Source organism: Protopterus annectens, chromosome 14.part0, assembly GCF_019279795.1.
Source record: "Protopterus annectens isolate FY-2018-M chromosome 14.part0, PAN1.0, whole genome shotgun sequence".
Taxonomy (NCBI): domain Eukaryota; kingdom Metazoa; phylum Chordata; order Ceratodontiformes; family Protopteridae; genus Protopterus; species Protopterus annectens.
The window spans coordinates 657,834,602-657,853,749 of NC_056748.1; the positions used below are offsets into that span (position 1 = coordinate 657,834,602).

The 19,148-nt window shown below is 41.4% G+C and overlaps 1 protein-coding gene across 1 annotated transcript in view; it reads right to left on the reverse strand.

Moving 5' to 3' along the window:
- Positions 1 to 19,148, reverse strand: part of BICC1 (BicC family RNA binding protein 1) — a 1,908,684-nt gene that overhangs the window by 649,305 nt on the left and 1,240,231 nt on the right. The window contains exon 12 of the mRNA XM_044056407.1: positions 4,323 to 4,372. Coding sequence (XP_043912342.1) covers positions 4,323 to 4,372 — 50 coding nt within the window. The remainder of the gene's footprint in view (positions 1 to 4,322; positions 4,373 to 19,148) is intronic.

The window sequence follows — 19,148 nt, forward strand, 5'->3', positions numbered from 1 at the left end:
TTTTTCCTGTCTGCCTGAATCAGGCAATCGTCTAAGCATGGGTAAATCTGAATATTTCTTTGTCTGCAAAAAGCAATGACGGGAGCCAGACATTTTGTGAAAACTTTAGGAGCAGTGGATAAGCCAAAGGGAAGCTCAGAGAACAAGTGCATAGATCCTGCCCTGAAGCAAAGGTATTTCCTGCATGATTCCCTGACTGGAATGTGTAGGTAAGCCTCTTTTAGGTCTAGGGTGGCTAACCAAGCATCCTTGGAAAGCATTGGTAGAAGTTGCTGGAAGGTGAGCATTTTGAATTTTGGTATCACCACAAAAGTGTTTAGAATGGATAGATTGAGGATGGGGTGTGCCATGTGCCCTCTTTTATGGGTATCAGGAAGAGTTTGGAGTAGAAACCTTGGCCTATCTGTTCTGCAGGAACATGCTGTATTGCCCTCATGGAGAGCAGGGAAAGGACTTGCTTTTTGGCCTCTGCCCACTGGTTTGGAGGAAGATCTGGGAACCCTTTTGGGGATGGCAGTGTGTGGAAATAAAATCTGCATCCCTGGGACACTATGTTGAGGACACATTGGTCGTTGGTTATAGTGGCCCAGTTGCTTGATGTGGAAGGACAGTTTTCCTCCTAGGGGCACAAGCAGGTGGGCAGATGTAAGGGGTGGAGGTGTAAAGTCATTGTGAGTTCTTACCATAAGGGGATGGCTTTGCACTGTTTTTGAAGAGGAGAAACTCCATTGCTTAGATCTCTGCATTCCCTGGGGCTGCTGTCTGGGGGTTCCGCTTCCCCTGGGTCTGGGCTGAGCTGGCCTGGTGGGGGCAGGAAAGGACAAATGCTTGGAGGGGCAATGCCTACTGAACCTGGGAGGCTGGACCTGTAAGAAGTCTGTCTACACCAATTTAGCTTTTTCTTCCATCTTTTTTAAGACCTCTTTTGCCTTGGTGCCAAATAAGTTGTCTTTGTTCAATGGTGCATCCCATAATTTGGATTTGACATGGTCTGGCAAGGTCTGTTCCTTAAGCCAAGAATGCCTTCTAAGGGCAGAACTAGTGACTGCTGCCCTGCAAGATTCTTCTAGGACGTCAAAGCCACACTGCAAGGTGTGCTTAGTTACTTGACTTGCAGAATGCATTAGGCTCTTGTAATTCTTTATTTTCTGCACAAGCAGGAAAGGAGGCTTTTTTTTGTTTGAGGAGTTCCATGGTATGCTGCTAATATTTCAGCATGTGGAACTGACAAGTTAATGCTCTAATAGCAACAGCAGCAAAGGTGTATAATTTTTTTACCCCATCTGTCTAAAGCTCAGGAATCCCTATCTGAGGGAGTGGGATTCTTAGCTGAAGTTGCTTTCATTCCTTTAGATCCTTGAGAGATGACCTCTGGGTCAGCAGTAGGATTTTTGAAAAGAAATTTGTGAGAGTCAGGGACTCTAATACCTGTCAGGTTTCCTGGGAGCAAGAGGAAGGGTGTCAGGAGTCAAACTGGATTACATAAAAACATCATCCCACAACATCCAGGACAGGAGGAATGGCCAAAGGTATGTGCTGTGGTAAACCTAAGAATTATCTGAGTCTCTTAACTGAGGATAGTCTTGACATTTCCATTGGAAATGCTCCCTTAAAGTATGAAGGGTTTCCCCAAATAAAAAATCCTTGGGTGGAGAGGGATTCCCCTGCATCAGAATCCTCATAAGCAGAGAGGGACTGCATATCTTCATATTCAGATGCATCAGTCTCATCGGACTCCTGTTCAGACGAAACTACTGGCGACAAGTCTCTTTCTTTTGGAAGGGTAGCCTGGCTTCCCCTAATAAGCAAAATAAGGTCTTCTGCCATTTTAAGCATTTGAGAGTGAGGCAAGGAAGCAGGTGCCTGAGCTTGGGTCGTTGTTTTTTTGGGTGTGGTTTGTACCCTGGGCCTTAGAAACTCAGTAGTTTTAGAAAGAACTGAAGACGTGAAAGAAGTCACTAGTCTGTGTTGACTATCGGTAGTGCGAAATACTTCCTCGGAAGCCGGTGCCTGCTCAGCAGCTCTGGACTCGTCTAAGGTAGAGACATCTGCAGGACCCTTAGTTGAAGAAGAGTCTTGCGGCATACCAGACTCAAAGGGTCTTGGTAGCAGCCTGTAAATCCCACAGAAGTGGGCATCAGGGGCTGCAAAAGCACCTCACTGAGGACCAGAGAACTGAAGACTAGCTTAGTGAAAGCATTGTCAGCAGTTTTGGACCTGTGCGGTCTCTCTGTCTTTATCCTTATGTTTTTTCAGAAGAACGGTAGTTGGATGGCTTACCGAAGACTTATCAGAATTTGAGGACTGAGAGTGAAAATATCTAGCTACAATAAGGGCCCGATGACATATATTTCTGGCATTGAACAAAGCACAAAAGCGACAGCGGAGGAGGTCGTTGTCTGGGCCTAAACAGGTGACGCAATAAGAATGGAAGTCTCGGTGTGTTGTTTGCTTTCCATAGGCAAGACAATTGTCAACTTTTTCTGACATCAGTTAGAGCAAGAAAAAAGGATCCCCAACGAGGTACTTAGCTTTAGAAGACTTAAACTTCAATTCGGAAATGAAAACTCAGGTAGTGGCCGACTGGCACTCTTGCGAACTGCTTCTGCTTTTGGCTCCTAGGCAAGAAAGACTGATGTAATGGCGTCAGCTGCCTGATTTTATACCACTGACGACCTGAGATCAGTCCTGGAGTGACAGCAACCGACGCAGAAATACTAAGCTTCTGGTATTTGGGCCGACTGAGGGCTACCCCTGGCAGGATAACCCAAATGTGATGACTGCAACAATGAAACACGAAGAACATCTACTACTGTGCGTATTAAGAGAGCTCACAGACTTTGCCGCATTGTGAATCCGCACTAATACACAGCTCTGGCATAATGTACTGAAACACCTACTACATTAGTGCTGAATGGTAATCAAGTCCACAGAACCACTTGTAGTTGAACGGTCTTTTTATTCTCATTTGAGGTGAGTTGCAAGCTTGTTTAAGGTGGCTTGATTATGTCACTCAGTAATGAAGCTTGCATAATGTTTAAAGAATGGACAGAGTAATGCTACGCTAAATTAAAACACACCAATGATTTTTTAAAAGATGTGCAGTTGTATAAGTTAACTCACACAACAGTAGATGTTTGAATATATCCCTGTTACAATATCCTAAGCTCTCTGGGTTATGTCTGAAGGGAATATGAGAATTGATCAGCATCCTAAAGTTGTATGGCAGCATCTACTCACACTAACCACTGAAAAGCTCAAGGAGAGATATATAAAGTAAATGGCTACGGCATCAAACCTTAAGAAGTTTCCTGCCTCAAAGGGAAGCTAGAGTGCTGTCTTTCAGGAATATGCAAGGAACAAAGGAAAATAAAAATATCCACACCCTGGGAAAAAGATAACAGAAAAGAGAGGATGTCCCTACTGCAAGAGCAATCAATTCAAACATTTTTTTTGTTATTGTAAATTAACTTACAGGACTATACTACATTCATCATTAGTCCAAACAAAATCTGCTCTGGGTGTGAACACAGAATCCGACTTGCAATGTTTTGCAAAGGTGTGCACACAGGTCCAAGTTGCTACCTCTAGAGTTCACCCCTTTCCATAAAAGCCATATGCGAAGCCAAAGCTCTGGCAGAATGAGCTCTTAACTTGCCCGGAAGTGACTTGTCATGGTCAGAATAAGAAAACTGTAGTATGCGGCAGGCATCTGATTTCATACATTATCCATTTTTCTTACCTTCATAGGAAATGAACAGCTGATCCAACCTCTTGATGGTTTTACTCCTGTCAATATAGTATCCACGTTGTCTGTGGACATGTTGATAATGTAAAATTCTTTCTATAGATGGGGAGAGTAACAGCTTGACTTAGATGAAACTCTGACCATTTTTCTCAAAGATGCCCTTTCCTTATGAAAAAAGAGATGAGGTTGCCTCACACAACAGCTTATAACTTGGTCTTCATGCAGAGGTCAGAGCAATGAGGAACACTGTTTTCCAATCTCATTTGTGGAGACTTGCATACCCAATAAAGAAAGCATGATTATGTCACTCAGTAATGAAGCTTGTATAATGCTTAAAGAATGGAAACAGTAAGGCTAAAATGAAACACACATGATCTCTGCAAAAATATATAGTTGTACAAGTTAACTTACACTAACAGATGTTTGAATGCATCATTGCTGCAATAGCAAAATGTCAATTCAGCCTAACAAGTTGTCTCAAAGGAAAACGTTTTAAGTCCGTCTAGAACAAAACCAATTCCAATGAGTAGACACCTGCCTTCTAGGAGAAAGGAGACAAAACCATTTCTAAAACTGTATGACTTGAGGCTAGGCAGACAAGCAGAGATTGCAGTGAGGTGAAATCTTGACAAAAAAGCCGGAGGTTAATAATTCACACAGATACTGGAGAACCAGAGGCATCTCAGCCTTAAAGGGTCTTGTCTTGGTTCAGCACCAATTAGAAAATATCTTCCACTTACCAATATATGACTTTCTAGTAAAAGGTTTCTTAGCCTCCTTTAATACCTGCTGCACATCCTCAGAAAGCAGTGCCTAAAGGTATCAAAACTCTGTTATCCATGCAATCAATGGAAGAAGTTGTAGGTTGGAGTACATTATTCCTCTACCCTGTGTGATCAAGTCAATTCTATTAAGAAGCTCGTGATAATTGTCCTTCACAATTTTCAAAAGAGAGGACCACTGTCTGGCTTAAAGGAAGTCACCACAATTATTTTTGGGAGAGTCTTCTGAATCCTTAGAAAGAACCCAGATATCAGTGGAAAGGGACTTTCCCATCTATGGCAATGAAAAGGCATCTGTCGTCCAGGCCTGTTTGTCATTAATCTTGAAATTAAATTTCTTTAACTTTCTGCTGTGAATGGAGGCAAACAGATCTATTTAATTTATTCCTGAAAGATCCCTAGGTTCTGTTTCCATTCGAGTATTTGTCTTAGTCCTAATCAACTTGTCTCTAATATTACTTTGATGGGATGTAGGTAACCTGAACAGAAAGGAGGTCCTAAGTTGTTACTTACCATGTTAACAAAGCTAGTCTGCAACAGGGGGTATGATCAGGTTCACTGTGGTGTTGTCTGTGATCAGAAGAGGTCCTGGAATCCAAAGATAGTCGACAGCATTTATTACTGCCATCACTTTTGACATGTGTGTTTTATTCTGTCCTGGATGTTCCACAGACCCTGAATATTTGGAAAGTGCTCCCCCCAAGCAAAGTTTGAGGCATCTGTAGCTGCAAACTGAGCAGGAGCTGGAAGACAGAAGGGGAGACCAAGGTTGAGAGATAACAGGTCCACCCACCAAAGTAACTACTTTTTGACAAACTCAAACACCAGGATCTTATAAGAGTGTGAATGCTAATGTTGACTCCAAACAGATTTGAGGAACCACTGAATTTACCTTATTTGAAGTCTTGCAAGACGACTCATGAGACTTGTACAGATCATAAAATCCAGAATCCCAAGATATTCTATGTCGGAAGTCAGACACTGGTTGGAGAGAATCAGAAACTTACTTGTAAAGGTCTACTTTATCCTAAGGAAGAAAAGCCCTCAGAAGGGAGGCATCCAGAAGGCAACTACAAAACACTATCTTATGAGAAGGAAGAAGAGACGATTTCTCTATATTCATCTAGAACCCCAGGCTGAGAAGGAGGTCCTTTATTTAAGCCAGAGATTCCTGACATTTTATAAGAATGCCTGTAAATATCAGACAATTGTCTAAATATGGAAAAAATGTAAATGCCTTGCAACCTGCAATGAGCTACTACTGGTGTTAGATACTTTGTCTCTTTGGACTTTATCTCAGCTTCATGGCTATTTACAGAGAACTGAAAATGTAAGCTAAACACAGAAAATCTTAAAGTCTGAAGTCTTTGAGAAATGGGATGTGATGAGTACATTTTAAATCTGGAGTTACCAAAATACTGAGAGGTTGGAAGAAAGATAGCTAACTGAAGAGAAATAGTCTAACTTGGGAGCTCTTTGATGTGAAGGTTTAAAAAAGAAATGTCTAGGACTGGTCTTCAAGTTCCTTCTATCTTTGGCACTAGAAAAATTCTTGAATGCAATCATTTCTCAGTTTGTACTGAGGGGATTGGTTCGATACCTCCTACAGATATGCTCAAGGACTGGATGAAAACAGAGAAGTTTGGTTTTAGGGATGACAAGGAATACCCTGAAAATGGACTTCCCCTGCCAAATATAATCTTTCTGAATGAGTTTTAGAACCCACCTGTCTGAGGTTATCTGATGTCACAAAGGAAAATGAAGACCCAGACTCTGGAAAAGACTGAATGCGTCTCAATGGTGGAGGGGATAACTGAATGATGATATCTTTAAGCCTATGTTTTTGGACTGTCCTTGGTTCTGAGAGACTCTTGCCTTTTTTTGGCCTGCTTGCCATTGCTCTTTGAAATTCTATTTGCCTGTAACGAGATCATCTGTTAAGTTTCCTGTAAAAGTATCTTGAACTGGAAGGAAAGATTCTATTAAATATCTATCTCGGAAGAACTCAAGATCTTCGCTTTTATATCCTCTGGCAAATTTTGTGAATGTAGCCAAGCAAACCACCTCATTACTGTTATGGACACACCATCAGCAGAGTCATAACATCTCCACCAGTGCTAGCATCTACAGAGCAGGTAACTACAGACCCAATAGTCTGACTAATCTCCCATGCAAGGTCATGATAATAATAAACAATGACAGGAAACCTCCAGTCACTGGATCCAACTCAGTATGGTTTTGCCAAGAGAAGGTCATGCCTACTCAACCCGGTGGACTTTTTCAAGAAGTTAACCAAAGCAACAGATGAGGGAGAAAAATAGTGCATACCATCTACCTCAACTTGGTCAAAGTTTTTGACACAAACCCCACTCAGGCATTGTTGCCAAACTCACAAAATTAGAAACAAACCCCTAGTGTTACCCACTGGATAGCCATCTGGCTGAAAGGCATGCCCCAAGAAGTTAGGCTAGAGGAGTTTACCTCCAAAATGAGGCCAGTGATTATCAGTGTCCCTCAGTGCTAGGTGCTGGGGCGGCTCCTTTTTGGTATCTGTTTCTCTTAGGTCAAGACCAATATCAAGGGCCTCTCGCTGACCAATTTTACAAATGATTGCAAAGTGGGTAAAGTCATAGAAGCCTCCAGTGATGCAAATACCCTCCAAGAAAGTGTAAAACAGACAAATAACTGAGGCCAGAGCCATGGTCTAAAACTTAAAGCCGAGAAATGCATAACAGTATCCTTTGGGAAGATGGCTACCCTTCCAAACTATCACACTGACAACACACCCCTGAGAGTGGACCTAGTAGTCTGGGGTCAGATAATGCATGTACACAGAAACCTGGCCTTTGACCATCATGTGTCAACAATGGTACAGAAATCATTGCATGTTGTGTAACTTATAAGAAAAGTTATTGCATCTAGGCCCAAGGATGTCATAATTCTGCTACACTTGGTCCTCAGACCAATTATGGAGTGCAATGCCCTCTCCAGTTTGCACTTGAGGCATTTGAAACAACTGCGGCACTCGAAGTCCCTCACAAAAAGAATATGTGGTGTGAACAACATACCCTACTCAGAAAGACACAAACCCCTGTCCCTGAACTCGATATCCTACTGGCATACAAAGCAGCCTCTGACACTAATCAGATGGATCTGTTGCAAATCTGCAAAACAAACATCAGAATTACGCAATTCAGGGACCTAAATCTTCCCTGCAAAATAAATAGGACATGCTGGAGGGACAGGTGTATGTGTCTCAGACTACCACTTCTCTGGGACAAGCTTCTCATCCATGTCAAGCAGAGCTTTTCCCTGACTCAATTCAAGTGCAACTTGGACCAGTGGATGAGGAATCGGAAATTTATCCCTGGTCTGGCACCTACTTCTCCAACAGATAGATATCTCCTGTAAATCCTTGACCACCCATGCCCAAGTCAACATATATACCCCAAGAATATCAACCTGACAGATGCATTTGAGATTCAAGGCTAGGCTTAAAAAGGCCTCCCAGGGGTTGATAGCCTAATAATTCCCTATGAGCCTATAAAAAAGCAAGGCAGAAAATTCCCAAAATATTGCCACCCTCAATACAGCCAAACTTTTAACTACAGCCAAAGTTTCTTACTAGCCTTTTAATCTATTTTCTTTTCAATGTTCCTCATAACACTAATTTATCTTTCTAGACTGTCCCATTTAATTTTGACCCCAATTGAGTGATTACAGATCTTTTATTAGTTACTAGGACCAGCTGGCTATCACTTCTTCATAAACACATTTTTAATTACAATATGCCATCATAAATTCTGCCACCTCACAGTGTTAGCCCAAAAACAAGGGCTTCTAACTTTAGCTTTTCCATTCTTGAAGCTTAGCATTTTGGATCATTCAGAACTCCAGCCCTCAGCTACTAGATCAACAGTGCAAGATTATAATGCCTTCCACACATTTAGACTAGCTACTTCACAGGCAGGGACTAAAGGTGGAGGTGTCTCTATTTACACCAAAATAAATATAGCTCAAGGCTGGTCAAACAGGATAATGCACTTGAGCTGCTCCATGTTCAAATCACCATAGGTAAAATCCAATACCACTTCCTTGCAAGCTATAGGTGGTCCCCCTTTATGACCCAGGAAGCCCATACCATGTATTTAAACTTATTAGAAACACTAACCGTCCAACCCAACACCATATTCATGGGTGACTATAAATACCCCACTATTTACTGGAAATCCTATACAACAACAAATGGACAGGCACAGAGATTCCTGGATTTTTGTAAACACAACCCTCCTGGACCAGATGGTCAATACACCAACAAGGGGTGCCGCCATACTGGATCAGGTCCTCACTAACACAGTAGGGGGTGTGCAGCAGTCTCCCATAATGCCTTCTCTGGTATGGTCAGACCACAAAATGGTCTCTTTTGAAATATGAAACATGACCTATCAGGGCCTCTGGAATTACTATTTAACTGTAGTCTCCACAAACAGGCTTCGTGCCTCATGAATGGAGAGAGGCAACACTCATCCCTCTGCACAAAGGTGGGCCATCTACACACCCTGGAAACTGCAGACCCATGCATCTCACTAGTCTTATATGTGAAGCCATGGAAAGAATTACAATGGAGATCAATATAGATACAGTAAACCTCCAGATACTGGACCCAACCCAGTTTGGTTCCGTCAAGGGCAAATCATGCCTACTCAACCTGGTGGACTTCTTTGAGGTGGTCACCAAAGCAATGGATGAGGGCAAAATCATTCACACTGCCTACCGTGACCTGGCCAAGGCATTTGACACAATATCCCAACTAGAGCATTGTTGACAAACTCAGGAAGTTAGGTACAAACCCATATGTCACCCGGTGGATAGCCAAATGGCTCACAGACAGGACCCCAAGAAATCAGAATTGGGGACTTCACTTCTACAAAGACAGCAGTCACAAGTTCAGTCCTTCAAGGATCAGTCCTTGGACTGCTCCTTTTTGGCATTTACTTCTGAAAAGTCAAGGCCAATGTCAGTGGTCTCCGGCTGACTAAATTTGCAGATGATTGCAAATTAGGAGCTGTTATTGAATCTCACACTGGCACAAATTTTCTCCAGAAGGGGCTGACAAAGAAACCGTGTCAGAGCCAGACTAAAACTAAATGCTGAGAAATGCAAAACAGTATCCTTTGGTAAGTCATCCATCCCTGATGACCATCATACTGACAACACACCCCTTTGAGTTGACCCAGCAGTCAAGGACTTAGGGACACGCACAGTAATCTAGCCTTTGATCATCACGTGGTGAGGAAATCATTCTATGTTAAACAATTTACAAACAAATGTATGACATCAAAGTCCATGGAAGTCATTGTTCTACTGTATTCGGCATTCATCAAACCTATCACTGAGTGCAATGCCCCTTTTCACATGTACCTAACCAGGCATATCCAACAATTGGAATGTCCACATAGATTCCTCACTACAAGGATACAGGGCATACGTAATATGTCCTATGTAGACCGCCTCAAGGCTCTATTCCTGTATTTTGTCTCCTACAGGCTTTTGAGGGGAGATCTATGCCTGGCATACAGGGAATTGTCAGACCCCACTCTGATGGACCTCCTGCATATCCACAAAACAAACAGCACTCAAATTACCCGTTCTAAAGACGTAAACCTTGCCTGTGATATAAATAGGATCTGTAGGAGAGATAGGCATGTATCCCAGAGACTGCCCGTCAATGGAATAGGCTCCCCATCCATGTGAAACAGAGGTCCTCCCTAACCAAATTCAAGTGCAACTTGGAAAACTGGATGGGAAACTGGAAATTCATCCATGGTTTGGCACCCAAGTCTCGAATGGACACATTACCTGTAAATGGTTCATCTCACAGGCCCACCCTTACACTTATCAAGGGTAAAAACTTGTCACAGATTTGGGCTGCATGGCTTGGCTTAAAAAGGCCCTTGCGGTCATTAGCCTAGTAAACATCAATGAACCTATGGATGGCATGCAACTAGATCAAAGTTCAGTCTTTACAAAGTGATTGGCCAATTATAACATCTCTGGCTGGCTGAGAGGTAAATTTCACAGCTTCTAATTAAGAGTCGTCGGTTTCCTTGGCTGCAAGTTCACTATTCACACCTCATACTAGATATCAACATATCCAGAATGTATAAGATTTACTCCATCCTATTACACAAACATTGCATTTGCATGACTCTGACTCCTCTCCTTCAAGCATCTTCCCCCATTGCACACACAGTACTTTTTTCAGGAGCTACAGTGGATATAAAGTGTACACACCCCTGTTAAAATACCAGGTTTTTGTGACATAAAAAAATGAGACCACAATAAATCATTTCAAAACTTTTCCCATCTTTAATGTGACCTATAACCTGTACAATTCAACTGAAAAAAAAAACTCTTAGGGGAAAAGTATATTAAAAAAAATGCACAATAATCTGGTCACTTAAGTGTGCACACCCTTAAACTAATACCTTGTTGAAGCACCTTTTGATTTAATTACAGCATTCAGTTTTCTTGGGTATACACCTGCCATCGATTAAAGAGTCTGATTAACCCCAAATAAAGTTAAGCTGTCCTAGTAGGATTTTCCTGACATTTACTCAGTTGCCTGCTACAGCAAAAGCCATGGTTCGCAGAGAGCTAACAAAGCATCAAAGGGATCTCATTGTTGAAAGGTATCACTCAGAAGGGTACAAAAAAATTTCCATAGCACTGGATATGCCATGGAACACAGTGAAGACAGTCATCAAAAAGTGGAGAAAATATGGGACAACAGTGACATTACAAAGAACTGGACATCCCTCCAAAACTGATGAAAAGACAAGATGAAAACTGGTCAGGGAGGCTGCTGAGAGACCTACAGCAACACTGAAGGAGCTGAAGGAATTTTGGTTGTGCACTGCATGTGACAACAATCTCACATATTCTCCATATGTCTGGACTATGGGTTAGGGTTGCAAGAAGGAAGCCTTTTCTTACTCAGAAATGCATCCAGGCCTGGCTAAATTTTGCAAAACAATACCATCAAGTCTCCCAAAAGCATGTGGGAAAATGTGTTATGGTCTGTTAAGACCAAAGTTGAACTTTTTGGCCACAATTACAAAAGGTACGTTTGGCACAAAAACAGCACTTTGCATCACCAAAACACCACCAACCCCATGGTGAAGTATGGTGGTAGCAGTATCATGCTTTGGGGTTTCTTTTCTTCAGCTGGAACTGGGGCTTTAGTCAAGGTGGAGGGAATCATGAACAGGTCCAAATACCCGTCACTTTTGGCCCAAAACCTTCAGGAGTCTTCTAGAAAGCGGATGATGAAGAGGAATTTCACCTTTCAACATGACAATGACCCCAAACATGCATCCAAATCAACAAAAAATTGCTTCACCAGAAGAAAATTAAAGTTTTGGAATGGCCCAGCCACAGACAAGACCTAAATGCAATAGTAAATCTGTGGGGTGACCTGAAGAGGGCTGTGAACAAGAGATGCCCTCCCAATTTGACAGATTTGGACCACTTTTGCAAGAAGAGTGGGCAAATATTGACAAGTCAAGATGTGCCATGCTGACAGACTCCTATCCAAGACAACTTGCATTAAAAATACTTTATATCCACTGTAGTTTTCACTTTCTCGCATACCCATGTTGCTTTTACCACCACTCATCTCAAGTACACACATACAAGGTACTCAATAAGTAACACCCTGTGGTTTGGAAGTTTCCCATTGCAGCACACACACAACCCATCTCTCATATAACCTCCCTACTAATTTAATGCCAGAAGTCTTTCCCAAAAAAAGTGCAACCCAAGTGGAGCACAGTGCTTTCAACTTCATGCTAACCTCTCTCTTTCTCATACTGGGGCTGGCATAAGCAAACTTAGAAACCCAGTAGTTAGCAACAGACCACTGCACGCCTTACCTAGGTGTCACTATGAATATTCGATGAGATACTCGACTGGCCTGTTTTTCTTTTAGTGTTCCCATCACCCTTACGACATTGCATCTCCCATGGAAATCACAGCTAGTTAACGCATTCCAGCTCAGAGTAAGCATTTGCATATTTTTACATTTTAAGATTCCCTACAGCTTAGATTGATTCTCAGCTAAAAAGAGCCCTCAACTTTCTTTTTCAAGAAGAGAATGGAAAGAAAATAAAGTGTACTAAGAAGGGCCACTTAATTCCAACACCTTACATAACCTAAGGTCTCATTCTTAACTAGCACAGTAAGTCAAATAAATACATGGAGGTTTCCCAACAGCACAAAGAAATTCTTGGCTTAACCCACCTGGTCCAGTTCCCAAAGAAGATACTAGCACTATTTACTATGACTTCCCACATCAGTTCCCTATATTCTGGGCTTTCTTCTGAGAATTTGATAAAAGGTTAAGCAAAAAATGCTCTGGCTTTTACTTCGAATACTGAATTAGTACCTCAGTCCCCAACTGCAACTCACACAAAGGATACTCGCACAGATATAAAAGCACACACACAAATCTCTCCTTTTCAATGCATTTTTCCAAAAACTACAACCTTTTTTCAGAAAAAAGATTTCCTTTGTACACATACCACTCACACCCAACACAGTTGCATGACTAAATGTGATTGCTACTTAGCCCGTAATTCCCTCTTCTCCTTTGATCTCCACAATGGAAGCAGGCCCAATTCAGATGCAGAAGACAAGTACTCATGTTCAGTGGCAAAGCAGTTAAACACTGTCTGCTCTGACTCAGACACCAGCTTGTCTTACACTCACTTGCAAAAGAGCCAAAACTATTCCAGTAGTGCAAACTCTTGTACATTATTGGTTACCAGCTACCTCATAAGCATTCTGATTTGTAATCATCCCAAATGAAATACTATGGCTGAATGGACCTGTGTCAAATGTAACTGGCCAATCAAGGTTCAATAATAAAATTTGATTTGAATGAAGCCCACATAATTTACCTTGAATCTGCAACACTTAAAACTGGTCATAAACAGAAGCAAGCAAATGTTTTTGATTAAATAAAAACTACCTTTTTCAAGTTCTCATGTTCCACAGTCATCTCTGTATGTATTGGAAGCCCCACATAGAAGACTTGCTAAGAGGATGGCTCCCCCCTGTTGTAGGAGGATGTAGTAGTCCATAAAAATCACAAAAACTGATAGGGCAAAGAAGAGCCATAAAGACGATAAAGTGGACTACTGAGGATAAGAAAAAAATTATGTATTCTTACTATTATGCAAAAAGCCCAGAATTTCCAGACACAAGATATACAAAACAATTAAGAAATTAGAGGAAAGAAAAAATACTTCCACAAGAAAAACTGTCAGAAGCTTCAAATAAAAAATTGTATTCAGTAATACAACAGATTTGTGAAAAAAAGTTTATAGATCAAGAAACATTGATCTGTTTGGAAAAAAGCATCAGAGGAAAAAAATACAAAAAAAAAAATATGGACATGGGAAAGAGAGATTTGATATGGTGCTGCAACTATTTATGCAAAGGCGAAAGCCAAATTAATCAATACAAAGAAGACAACCCCAAAGATATTCAAAGAGAAATACAGTGGCACCCAGATATGGAAAATTTCACAATAAAGAAAATATCACCACAAAGAGGGAATGTAGAAAAGAAGATTAGTAAAGTAGAAGTAAAAAAAAAAATAGAAACTGAAGTTGCGGAGTGCCTGCAAACTGAAGACTTTGGTGTAGAAATTCTAACACAGGTTACATCCGAGCAAGCTGGAGCGAGTCCGCAAAGTAAGGAGAAGCAGGAAAATCAGGAGACACCTGAAGAATAAATATGGACACGGGAAAGAGAAATTTAATATGGTGTAACAGTTATGCAAAAAAGAAAGCAAAACTAATCAATACAAAAAGAGCAGTACCAAAGATATTTGAATAGAAATACTGGAAAAGGAATCCAGATATGGAAAACTTTACAATACAAAAAAAAAAAAAAAAAACAGAAAAGAAAGGTAGAAAAGGAGATTAGTAATGGAAAAGTTAAAGAAATAGAAACTGAGGTTATAGAGTAACTGCGAAATGAAGGATTCAGTGTAGAAAACCTAATTCAGAAAGCACCACAACAGGACAGAGCAAGGATATCCAAATTATGGGGAAACCAGTGGAATGGAAAGCAACTGGTCAGGTGACATATGAAGATATTTTGGAGCCTTCCACAGGAAGTCAATATAAATGTCCACTTGAAGCTGGACAGCTAAGGAAGGAAAAAGAAACTGTGGAAACTCTGATGCAGTCAATGTTGAGGCGTGACAGACCAGTACGTTCCCATATGACAGAGCAACGGATGGCACAGGATGAAACTGAAGAGAATATGCCACAGGAAGATGCTATAGAACTTTCTATAGAATGCCAATAGGAAATGGAAAATAAAAAATGTGCCCTCAGTTTAGATGAAACTGATCCAAGAGAAGAGTTTCTTGATTTACCAGAGAGAGACATATTAAGATCAATGAAAGAAATAGACTGCAGAAGGTCAATAAAACCCAAAAAGTCAGAAGTCTGATAAAACAAATAAAAACAGTAATTGGGACTGTCTAAAGAGATCCATGCGATATAACAGAAGTAAAGAGGATAATATTACTGTGCAGCTAAATTAATAACGGATACAGTTCTACCAAAAGAACACAGTACTGAGGGAAAGGAAGGGGGAAAAATCGAATACCATCATGGAAGTACCAAATACAGAAAACTGTAAAGCAATTGAGACAAGTGTCACTGTTAGAAGAATATAGAAGAGGAACAGATCAACAAAAACACTAAGACAGACAGATGTAATAAAAGCAATGCAGAGTATTAGAAAAGGCCAGGATCTATCGTGCACTATCACTAATAAGCTAAAAATCTCAGCACGGGTGGAAAAACTTACAAGGCACGCAAATAAATATAAAGGAAAAGTACAAAACATCCAATTTATTGATGACTCAAAATTTTTACAGATAATTGGGAAACAAGGTAAAAGCAATTGAAAGACCACCAAAAAAAAAAAAAGAAGAAATGGATACATTTTGGAGAAGTATTTATGAAGATCCCGTGCAACGCAACAAAAATGCTAAATGGATAGAAGTAGTAAAAGCACAAGAAGTTTAAAGGTACAGGATATGAAATGTGATGAAGTAACATCCAGAGAGATTGAAACAAAGTTAAGAAAAGCCTCCAATGGAAAAATCCCAAGCCCAGATGCAGTACCTAACTTCTGGTTAAAACTATTAATATCTTTGCAAGAAGACTTAGTTATGAGTAAGAACTATATATATACACACCCTGAGCAGACACCAACCTGGCTAACAGGAAAAACAATGCTCCGACTTAAGAGTGAATCTGCAAGCGACCATGAAAACTATAGACCAATAACTTGCCTTTCAACGATGTATAAACTATAGAGTGTAATTGATGCCAACAGACTTTGTACTCACTTAGAAGAAAACTCAATTATGGCAGTAGAACAAAAGGGCACTAAAAGAAAGTCATATGGAACAAAGGATCGTTTATTAAAGTCATAGTGGAGAACTGCAAAAAGAGGAAGAATCAAAGTATGGCATGGATTTGCTATAAAAAAGCATTTCATAGTATCCCATATTCATGGATAAGAGTGTTTAAAAATGTATAAGACACACCCTCTACTGATCAACTACATTATAGTGAGAATGAAACAGTGGCAGATCACTTTGCAATTAAGCCATGATAAAGGACAAATTATTACTGCAGGGAAAAAAATTCAAAGGGGGATATTCCAGGATGACACTGTCACTGCTGCTATTCTGCCTTGCCCCTAACTCATTAAGATGTCTACTTAACAGCACAGGCCATGGCTATAATTTGGCTCCTAAAAAACAAAGTGTAAAGACTTATCTTCTCTGTCGATGATTTAAAAAGTACAGTTATGTACACTTACTGATGCATCTGTGGTGAAGGTCTGGGCAGCGGGGGGGTGGGGATGGAGTGAGGACGGTAGTCCCTTGTTGTGGTAGCATGCTGGTGCCCACCAAAGAAAATCTTTCCTTAGGCAAGGTATCATTGGTATAAGAGTTTCCAGGTCTTGACAGTGCTGACACCAAAGGCTTTTTAGGTACCAAATTTCCTCATATGCAGTCTGGCATATGGAATGAGTAGAATGCAAGATGCCACGAAACACAGAGTTTGCAGGATTTTCCTTGCAGATAACTGGAGTCTGGTGGCTAGTTGAGAGAAGTACGCTGTTAGGTAAGTTTGCTTTTCAGGTGTAAAGAATGCCCTCTGGGATGCTGTGTCCAGGCTTGCTCCCAGGAATATAATCTTTTGGGTGGGTACTAATTTGGATTTCTTTTCATTGATAGTGTACCCTAGGGAGGTCAGTAGGGACTTTACAAAGGACAGGTGCATGAGCAGCTTTTCCTGTCTGCCTGAATTAGGCAGTCATCTAAGTATGGGTAAATTTGTAGATTTCTTTGTCTGCAAAAAGCAATGGCGGGAGCCAGTCATTTTGTGAAAACTATGGGAGCAGTAGACAAGCCAAAGGGAAGTAGAGAGTCATTGAGAGTTCTTACCATGAGGAGGTGGCTTTGCACTCCCTGTTTTTGAAGTGGAAGAACTCCATTGCTTTGATCTCTGCATTCCCTGTGTCTGCTTGTCTGGGGGGGGGGGGTCTGCTTCCCCAGGGTCTGGGCTGAACTGACCTGAAGGGGCAGGAAAGGACCAGTGCTTGGAGGGGCAATGCCTACTGAACCTGGGTGGCTGGACCTGTAGGAAATCCTCAACTGTCTGCATAGATTTAGCTTTTTCTCCCATCTTTTTTAAGATCTCCTCTGCGTTGGTGCATCCAATAATTTAGATTTGACATTGTCTGTCAAGTGCTGTTCCTTAAGCCAAGCATGCCTTCTAAGGACAGAACTGGTGACTGCTGCCCTGCAAAAAGCTTCTAGAGCATTAAAACCATAGTGTAAGGTGTGTTTAGTTACTTGATTTGCAGAATGCATTAACTCTTGTAACTCTACTTTCTGCACGAGCAGGAAAAGATATTTTTGTTTGAGGAGTTCCATGGTATGTTGCTGAAATTTTAGCATATGGAACTGACAATTTAGTGCTCTGATAGCAAGAGTAGCATAGGTGTATACTTTTTTATCCCATCTGTCTAGTGCTCGGGAATCCCTATATGAGGGGGTGGGATTCTTGGCAGAAGTTGCTTTAATTCCTTTTGGCTCTTGAGAAATAACCTCAGGGTTAGCAGTAGGATTTTTGAAAAGAAATTTGTGCGAGTCAGGGACTCTAATACCAGTCAGGTTTCCTGGGAGCAGGATGGAGGGTGTCAGGAGTCTAACTAGATTCCATGAAAACATCATCCACAACATCCAGGACAGGAGGAATGGCCAGGGGCATGTGCTGTGGAAGATCTAAGAATTCTCCGAGTCTCTTTTTAGACTGAGGGTAGTCCTGACATTCCCTTTGGAAATGCTCCATTAAAGTATGAAGGGTTTCCCCAAAGGAAAAGTCCTCAGATGGAGAGGCTGAAAGAATGGATTCCTCTGCATCAGAATCCTCATAAGCAGAGAGGGGTTGCATGTCTTCATATTCAGATGCATCAGACTCCTGTTCAGACAAAACTACTGGAGACAGATCTTTTTCTTTTGGAAGGGGTAGCTTGGCTTCCCCTGATCAGCATTATAAGGTCTTCTGCCCTTTTAAGCATTTGAGAATGAGGCAAGGAAGCAGGTGCCTGAGATTGGGTCATCAGTTTCTTGGGCATGGCTCGAACCCTGGGCCTTAGAAACTCAATAGTTTTCGAAAGAACAGTAGACGCGAAAGTTTTCTCTTTATGACGAGAATCGGTAGTGCAAAGTACTTCCTCGGAAGCCAGTGCCTGCTCAGCAGCTACAAACCCATCCAAGGTAGAGACAACCATAGGATCCTTAGTCGAAGAGTTTTGCGGTATACCAGACTCTGAAAGGGTCTCTGTAGCAGCCTGCGGATCCACAGAAGCAGCATCAGGGGGCTGTTAAAGCACCTTACTGAAGACTGGAGAACTGACTAGCTTAACGGAAGCATCAGCAGTAGGTTTGGACCGGTGCGGTTTATCCTTACTTTTTTTTGGAAGATCTCTTGGCGGATGGCTTAAAGCCATATTGGAATTTGAGGACTGTGAGCGAAAATATCTAGCTATAATAAGGGCCCGATGACATAGTTCTGGCATTGAACAAAGCACAAAAGCAACACAGAGGGACGTCGTGGTCTGGGCCTAAGCAAGTGACAGGTATTTGCTTTCCACACGTGAAACAATTAACTTTTTCTGACATCAGTTAGAGCAAGAAAAAAGGATCCCCAATGGGGTACTTCACTTTAGAAGACTTCAGCTTCAATTTGGAAGACGAAACTCAGGAAGCGGCTGATCGGCACTCATGCGGAACTGCTTCTGCTTCAGGCACCTCGGCAAGAAAGACTGATGTAATGGCGTCGGCTGCCTTACTTTATACTAACGATGACCTGATGTCAGTCCTGAAGCGACAGCAACTGACGCAGAAATAGTAAGCCTCTGGTATTCGGGCCGGCCGAGGGCTACCCTGGCAGGGATAACCCAAATGTGATGACTGCAACAGTGAAACACAAAGAACATCTGTATAGCTC